This window comes from Vicia villosa, linkage group LG1 (assembly GCF_029867415.1).
Source record: "Vicia villosa cultivar HV-30 ecotype Madison, WI linkage group LG1, Vvil1.0, whole genome shotgun sequence".
Classification (NCBI taxonomy): Eukaryota; Viridiplantae; Streptophyta; class Magnoliopsida; order Fabales; family Fabaceae; genus Vicia; species Vicia villosa.
In genome coordinates this window covers 11,519,683-11,528,580 of record NC_081180.1, presented here as the reverse complement: position 1 = coordinate 11,528,580, position 8,898 = coordinate 11,519,683, and the positions used below count along the sequence as shown (strand labels likewise).

Below are 8,898 nucleotides of genomic sequence, written 5' to 3'. Positions count from 1 at the left end.
ATCATTATATATATCAAAGGCTAAAATTAGATTTTTGTTAAAATAATAAGTGTATAAATGGAAGAAAAAATCACAAGCTAAAAACTCAAAAACTACTTCAAATAACTTTTCGAAAAAAAAAGACAAAAGCTAAAAGCTAAAAACAGTACCAAACAGAACTTTTTTATTTATATGAGGTGAAAAGCTAAAAGCTCTTTTTACGGTCTTACCAAACAGACTTTAAAGATACCAGTACCCAATTAAAACTAAAGGATAGCAAAAGAATTTTTCTCTTTTTATTCATTATACCAAAAACTCAAAATTTATATTTAAAGACAATTTTAAAATTTCATAAATTTTTCAAATATATTTTATGTTATTATAATATTATAAAAATTAAAAATATAATAATAATTAACACTCTTTTATCATACTATATAATTATTTTTTAAAAAAATATATAAATATTTATTTTTAACGTTTTAAAAATTAATTTCAAAATAGACCAATACCCAATTTTTGTAATTCAATCCCAACCAAATTCAAACTTTTTCCGCGAAGAGTCATGTACCGCTAGGGTTCGAGGTTCTCTCTTCTCTGCTCGTTCGTTTGTTCCTCACAATTTATGATTGTGATCTTCACTTCTTCGTTAGTCCGTGCATTGCCTTGTGATTTTAGAGGTGCTTTTCTTCTTACAGTATTTTTCTTTTCTCAGGTTTTCGGCGTCAAGTTGTGTTTTGATTGTGTTTGGAAAGTTGCGTCTAATTTTTTAATATTCATATTATCAGTAAGTTGCTTACAATTTTCACTCAACAAACCGAAATGATCGTTGGCGAGATGAGTATTAATGCAATTATGGCAATACACGGCAGTACTTTAGCAGCTGGTCGATCAATGAGAGTTGCCTGCAGGATGGTAAATCAAACTCAGTCAGACACGACGGGTGTTAGGTGCGACTCTCTGAGTGGACTGAGTTGTAAGCATTCAATCCCCATGAACAAGAGTAGCTTCCTAATTCTCCAGTTTCCTGTGTCGGCTTACAGTGGAAAGGGGGATTTTTCCGGTGGAAGAAAGCCAATCACACATGTCCTTTTTGACATGGATGGCCTCTTACTTGGTATCTCTTTCTTTCTCTATATCTATCCCATTTATAGTTTGTGTTCTTACATGAAGTGAAGGTGTTTGTTAATTTGCCAATTTGGTATCATTGCAGACACGGAAAAGTTTTATACTCAAGTTCAGGAAACTATACTTGCTAGATACAATAAAACCTTTGACTGGCCCCTAAAGGCGAAGATGATGGGAATGAAAGCAATTGAAGCTGCAAAGCTCTTTGTTGAAGAGACTGGGATCAGCGATTCACTTAGTGCTGACCAATTTCTTGCAGAAAGAGAAGAGAAGCTGAGGAGTTTGTTTCCAACTAGTGAGCTTTTGCCAGGTATATATGGAATTATGGATTAATGGTGATTGTATCAACATAAAGTCTAATGGATATTATTTGCTGTTAACTATGAAAACTAAGACTGGCATTTGAAACTGGAGCTACTAGAGATTGAAAGCTTTAATAATAATACATGATTAAAAATGGCACATGAATTAAGTTATTTTGGTAATCTGTCACATGCCTACACTTGGATGGCTGTCGCATGACTAATGTCAAGGGTTGCTGATATTTAATTTCGTTTTTGTTGATTTGTATAAATCGGCAGGGGTTCACGATGAATGTTTGAAAGTACAAAACATTAAACCTTGGTTTGCCACGTTGTAAAAGTCTAGCCCCTCTTGCTAGATCTAATCTCAGTTGATTAAATTCCGGGCAAATTGCTTATATTTTACATAAATTGAATTGTACTCAGATGTTGCAGGCTCAAACTTAGGAACAACATCAATGTTGTTGAACAAGTTTTCTATTATCCAGTTTAAATGCAAATATATATATATATATATATATATATATATATATATATATATATATATATATATATATATATATATATATATATATATATATATATATATATATATATATATATATATATATATATATATATATATATATATATATATATATATATTGATTCTCAATTAAGGTCTTTTGCAAATAATGTTTATATTTTATACAATTTTACATATGTAATTAATGTATGTGTCTTATGTATTTACATTAGTAGCGTCCACGTGTCTTTATCCGTACAGTATCGGGTGTCCGTGTCGGAGTCCATGCATCATTGATAAAGACCACCCATTTTTGTTATATATTGACATTCTGCTTTTCACTTATCATAGGTGTTAGTCGTTTACTCAAGTATCTACATGCAAAAGGAGTTCCTATTGCCTTGGCAACTGGGTACATTTCATCCGTCTTGTGTGACTTTTGTCTTTGTTTTTTTTCTGGTTAAAGTAAAGTGATTTATTTCATGTTATGTATCTGGAAGGACCTATAAAACAAATTTGATTTGTCAAATTGCTCACAGTTCTCACAGGCGTCATTTTGAATTTAAAACTCAAAGACATGGAGAAATGTTTTCCCTAATGCATCATGTTGTTCTTGGTGATGACCCTGACGTTAAACAAGGCAAACCATCACCGGATGTATTTCTTGTTGCAGCCAAGAGATTTGAGGTAAACCAATTAATAAATTTTGTAAACATGATGACATATAAGTGAATCAAATATATATTTTTTCATACATACGATGTTTTTCAGTTAACGATACACTGATAATCAACAGGGTGGACCAGTAGATCCAAGTAACATACTTGTTTTTGAAGATGCACCCTCTGGAGTTCTTGCAGCTAAGAATGCTGGGATGTATGTGATTTGAAACACCCTGTTTTATTTTTTACATGTTCACTCAGCTCTATCCGTTCTCTTTCCCTCTCATAATAATATCTGTTACCTACAGTATGAGACGTAAGGAATTCTGAAATATGAATATTGGAAGTTGGGCTATGGATTCTATTTCACTATCTTTATGCTATTGCAGTGGTTGTGTTTGAATGTGTCAACTAAATTTATGTTGGGTGGATAATAACTTGGCAAATGCAGTGAAAGGAGTATGGAATCTCATTGCTCTTGGGCACATCACACTTTTTTGATGATGTTACTTATTCCGATTTCTTACCACTCATTTCTTGCCTTATGCAGTTTAATTGTGTGCTATTTCTATTAACACACATACATGCATCGTGCCATTGGGAACTAGCAAAAGTTTCTTGTTCAAATTGTTGATGTTTGTTTGTTACATGTCTTGCAGGTCTGTTGTTATGGTTCCTGATCCAGGGTTGGACAAATCTTTTCATGGTGCAGCAGACCAAGTTTTGAAGTCATTGTTGGATTTCAACCCTGCTGAGTGGGGCTTACCTCCATTTGATGAAGAAAATGGAAGTTGAATGTGAGTTTCCAAGACTGTTTGGTCGGTTTTATTTCACTGGAGGGCAGAAAAAGCATTCTCTACTTTCTCCCACAAATGGATATATAATTAACCATTTCTTTGGAGTTCTAGTTACACTACTAGACCTTAATATTTCCAGAGTTCTACAATCAATACCAGCTGGAGATTTTAAAGAGAGGATATATTGTTTATGAATATTCTCTTGTGACAGAAAACATGATTTGATTTGAATTGAATTTTTTATTCCGAAGAGATATTCACACTCAGTGTTGGATTGTTTCGAAGAGACTTGTGTGTTGACCAAATCATTATACACTTAGTGTAACGTTTTGCTTCGCAACACGAAATATCACATAATTTGCACGATTGGTTGAACTTTGAATTGAAAATCTGACTGGTTCACTTCTAGTGCGTATATATATTGTATTGTGTTTTAAAGGGAACATGCGATAACAAATATTTGGGAGAGATACTTATGATTTGTACTTTACAATTTATTTAATATACTTGTTTTATAATGCTTCTAATTGTTATTTTTAGTATCGTGAATGGACGTTGAAATGTATAAATAACGTCAAGAAGGTCATTACTCTATACTACAAAAGAGGATTGGTTCACTAATGTCATCGTAGACACGGGACTAGCTGACTTCTCCACCATAAATTCAACATAGTTTAGTTTACTGTGGTCTGTTGACAACCTTTTAGAGAGATTGCAGAGGAAATGAACACCTTCTAGTTGAGGAGATTAATGACATTTGTTGATGTGTCCTATCTTCTGCATCTTCCAATTCAGGGATATCTCCTTGACCACACGAATATTACCAGAAAGGAAGGAGCAAATTTGATACAAAGGCTGCATCAACTCATGTTTTGCCTGCTCTAATGACTCTTGGATCTGACTGACCAATATATAAATGTAAAGTCATCATAAGCAGAGCACCTCAAACATGGGATGGAAACTGCTACTTGAAATCTCCTGTTCAAATTATGATGTGAATGCATGTCTTTAATTCAAATTTCCTTGTCAAAAAAATAAAATAAAATTTCTGATTAAATAAGATATCTTCAAGATTTCTGATAAGATACACGTTCAAATGGATGTTTTCCTTAAAGATAGTTTCCATTGATGCTACTATTGTTGTGATTCGTGCTTTGGTTTTTTCTTAATAAATAAGGCGTGATTCGAATTTTGTTGTGATGATTATGAGCAAAAGCAACCTCCCGTTCAATCAATGTCAGCTATGCCCTTTGAATCAATCAAGTACAAGAATTTAAAATTCTAGTCTAAGCATTAATATTAACCCTAAACACACATACATCTAATTTTCTCACACACAATTAACTGCTAGTCACAAGAGATAAATGAATTGAACAAAACTAGAAACTCAAATCATCAATTTATAAAACTCAGGTGCTTTTACAACATAGTATATATCAATATTGAGATTAGAACTACAAGAAACCCTAATTTATTCAGCAATCCCCAATTCTCTAACCGCCGAATCCGTATAGAGTCCTTCCCTGTCTCTTGAGAGCATAAACAACATCCATCGCAGTAACAGTCTTACGGCGAGCATGCTCAGTGTAAGTAACAGCATCACGAATAACATTCTCAAGAAAGATCTTCAAAACACCGCGAGTTTCTTCATAGATCAATCCACTTATACGCTTCACACCACCACGTCTTGCGAGACGGCGAATAGCAGGCTTAGTGTTAGGAAGCTAATTCAAGAACCCTAACAAACTAAGAAAACAACTACAAATCTAAAAAGACAATAAAAGCAAATTAAAGAAATAGAGAATAAAAGATAACATTTGATTTCTTTTAATTGATTTCCAATGTCTCTATGAGACTACATATATAGTACTCATAGTGATCCTAATTAGAAGGCCCAATTGAAAAGCCCAATTCAACAAAACATTCAAAATAAAATAACACTAACTTAATTATATTATTAATTGAAATATCTAATTATACCTCCTATCATTGCCGTCGGGTTCACTTGAACCTTGTCCTCAAGGTTCTAGATTTTTTTCCAATTGCTTACTCGTGCTGCTTCTCATTTCCTCTATACCATCCATGAAAATTGCACTTGACTCCTTTACATGAAATTTGGTTTAAGGTACTTTGAGAACATGCAGTTGTTCCTGTCACTTTTACACCATTAATCTCTCCTTCTAGGTAGCAATCATAAGACAAGATTAAATGCATGACATCACCCAGAAGAACAAATTCATTAGAATAGTTCATGAAATAAATTCTGTCAACTCCAGCATCTTTAACTATGGAAAACTGGCTGGGAAGATAATGCCTTGAAACACCACTCACTGTTTGAACTATCTCAGCCATTAGAATGCTAGAGGGCAGCTCCAAGTATATTAATATATATTCAGAAGTCGTGATTATGATATGCCACAAGCCGCAAAAATACCGCATGCATAAAACAACTTGTTCAAGCTTAATTTTAGAATTTGCACAAACATCCTGAAGCAATTTAACATACTGGTGCAGAGCAACAATTAAACCATATTTGGAAGAAGCGTTGCAAGAAGAGAATCTGACAAAGGGAAAGGAAGGAAATTGTTTATCATCACTGTCTTCACCACTGACGGGGCTCGATACATCGGTGGCTTTCCCTTTCTCCTTTTTACCTTTCATCACACTCACTACCTTTATAAATTCAAATGAATTTATCAAAGTTGCAAGGCTTAATGCATTAATCATGGTAAATAGACAAGTGAAAATTCCTCCAAGATTTACTCCAAGTGCAGCAGTGTGTAACCCTGGCATTTTGTTGTCAACCTTTTGAAGTTCATTCACCAGCAAGCTTTTTTTCGTGCTAACACTGTTACAACTCCAACACTCATCCAACAAATTCCAAGGCATTTTCAAAAGACAAGAATTAACAGAGTCATAGTACACTTTGACAAGTTCATCATCATAATCCTCCTTCAAATGTTTACATATAACACGAAGCACTCCAATGATACCAGCCACAATAGACCAATCACAACTCATCAGCCCATGTTGCAGCGCAAAATCAGCATCAGGAGAATCAAAGTTATTATTTTCAGACGAACGCGGGAGCATTCTAGTAAAAGCCATTTCAAATGAACAGCATAACAAATTGACGAACTCATCCCAATTGTTCCCTGTCGTAAACATGAACTCTGAAATTAAGACAAGAGCATTGCCCGCGACGTGTTGAACAAATTCATTTTCAACGCCTAACAAATTCACCATTTTAGTCACAATTTTCGGTAGACATTGATGGACGGAACAATGTTTCTCTGAACCGCACAATTGCTCTTTACTCAAAGAACCAAATTCACGAATTGGAAGCTGAATTTTCCTCAGGACCCCAGTTTTTTCTTCAAACCCACATTGGATTGTATGACCAATCGATTCTCGGGAAATTATCAGATGGAGCCCTTGATTCTCTAATTGAAAAACAATATGGTGGCCTTGTAGACACAAAATTTCTTGCATAGTATACTTTACGATGGCGGGAGATGGTGATGATTCAACGGCTGTTGTTTTATCCCATGGTGGTTCCGATGGTGGCGGCGACAAATACGACAATATATCTGGAGGTTTTAATGGTGTTTTCGGCGGCGGCGGTGGTAGTGTCGATGATGATGAGACTTTCTTCGGTGAAACAAGGGATGATGGTTGCAGTAAAGAAGCTTTGAACGGTGGTTTTAATGGTAGATTTGGCGGCTTCGGTGGTGGGGAAAGTCCCAGAGGTTGATTAACATTTGTTGTCGGTGATGGCAATGGCATATCTGGTTCTTTACGAGACAGTGAAAATGTAACCGTTGTTGCTGGAAGCGACTGCAGAGGCATCAAAGGTTGAGGAGGTATCGATGGTGGTAGACTAGAAATTGATAACTTGAAAACCATATCGGTATCATTATTTCCCTCTCTTATTTGTTTGAAGACGCAAGACTCAAAGGGCTTCAGAGTTACATCTGGCAGAAGGGTTTCTACTGAAACATTGTTTTCACCTCTTTGTTCTTCAACAACAAAGTCGAAGGTAGGATCTGGTGGTTTTGGTTGAATCGCAAAGTCGACCTTATCGTCAAACTCGATGTCGTTGAAGGGAGACTCAATGTTGAGCAATACCGAGAATGAGTTTGAAGTCGTCATTTCTGGGGTTACGGTATTATAAGCTTCTTCAATTTCTTCGGTTTCCCCTTTTGTTTCTTGTGTCGCTGAAATTTGAACCAAGGTTTCACCTTTAGAAGACTTTCTGCACAGATCTGATGCTTCGTCTACATCCTCCATTGATTCATATGTTGGTTCCTCTTCCGAATCATATGTTGGTTCCTCTTCTTCATCCTCAAGCGGTAAAATGGGTCTCCACTCCGGCTTGAAACGCCATAATAGTGCTGTTGTAAATGTATCCCAATTATATCTACGATGAACACGACACCACCATATCCACCATGTGAAAGCAGAACCTCTTAATGCTCCAATAGCTTTCAAAACCTTCAATGACTCTGGTGTTTCATGCTGCTTGAAAAATTTCTCAACACAAAGAATCCACCAATAGGCATCTTCTTCTTCTCCATAGAACTCTGGAACAGCCATATAATTTGGGAGAATGAGATCGAAATGAGAGCACCAATTGTTAGGAAGCTAATTCAAGAACCCTAACAAACTAAGAAAACAACTACAAATCTAAAAAGACAATAAAAGCAAATTAAAGAAATAGAGAATAAAAGATAACATTTGATTTCTTTTAATTGATTTCCAATGTCTCTATGAGACTACATATATAGTACTCATAGTGATCCTAATTAGAAGGCCCAATTGAAAAGCCCAATTCAACAAAACATTCAAAATAAAATAACACTAACTTAATTATATTATTAATTGAAATATCTAATTATACCTCCTATCACTTAGTTATTCCCTGAATGTTATCCCTAAGAACCTTACGGTGTCGTTTGGCTCCTCCCTTTCCCAAACCTTTTCCTCCTTTACCTCTTCCAGACATTGTGCAGTTTGTTGGTAGCTGATTCTTGCTTTCGAGTAATGTATTGGATTTGATTTGATGGATGGTGGTGTTGTTAGAATGACGATTTGTGGACTTTATATCTGATGAGAGGTGAATCTCGTACCGTTCGTTTCGATGGCTATCCCTGTGAATAACCTATCTCGAGATCTTCACCGTTCGATTTAAAATGATTGGCTCAAGAATGAGTGTCACGCGGATCGCCAAGGTGTCAAAATTTCTTGTGGCGCTAACCAAAATTTTCATGTTTCAATTTCAATTTCTACTTGAATTTTTGAAATCTCCACCGTTCGATTAAATCTTTTTTCTTCTTTTTCTTTTTAATACATACTTCTTCATTCCTTTTTAGGGGTGGCAAAACGGACCGCCCGCCCCGCCTTATGCCCGCCAAAAAACGAGCGGGGCGGACATGCCCGCCAAGTAAAATGGGCATCAAAATCATGCCCGCCCCGCCAAGCTGGCGGGTTGGCGGGCGGCGGGCTTACCCGACTATTTTTATTTA

General features: G+C 35.6%; 1 protein-coding gene and 1 pseudogene across 2 annotated transcripts; one reads left to right on the top strand and one right to left on the bottom strand.

Moving 5' to 3' along the window:
- Window positions 1-519: 519 nt before the first annotated feature.
- LOC131628510 ((DL)-glycerol-3-phosphatase 2-like) lies at window positions 520-4,273 on the top strand. 2 transcript variants are annotated; one of them, XM_058899353.1, is made up of 7 exons: window positions 520-659; window positions 768-1,096; window positions 1,193-1,417; window positions 2,266-2,326; window positions 2,454-2,601; window positions 2,711-2,790; window positions 3,236-4,273. In XM_058899353.1, the coding sequence occupies exons 2-7, from the start codon at window positions 802-804 to the stop codon at window positions 3,369-3,371; spliced, it is 945 nt and encodes a 314-aa protein (XP_058755336.1). In that variant the 5' UTR covers window positions 520-659; window positions 768-801; the 3' UTR covers window positions 3,372-4,273. The 2 variants fall into 2 exon arrangements, with proteins under 2 accessions (XP_058755336.1, XP_058755331.1); XM_058899348.1 differs by having other exon boundaries at window positions 523-564; window positions 695-1,096.
- A 469-nt stretch (window positions 4,274-4,742) lies between these two features.
- Window positions 4,743-8,460, bottom strand: LOC131628526 (histone H4-like; annotated as a pseudogene).
- Window positions 8,461-8,898: the final 438 nt, after the last annotated feature.

Coding starts and splice junctions, on each gene's coding strand:
- LOC131628510 (XM_058899353.1), top strand. CDS start 802: ATGATCGTTGGCGAGATGAGTATTAATGCAATTATGGCAATACACGGC. Junction 1,097..1,192: donor CATGGATGGCCTCTTACTTG/GTATCTCTTTCT, acceptor GTATCATTGCAG/ACACGGAAAAGTTTTATACT. Junction 2,327..2,453: donor CCTATTGCCTTGGCAACTGG/GTACATTTCATC, acceptor AATTGCTCACAG/TTCTCACAGGCGTCATTTTG.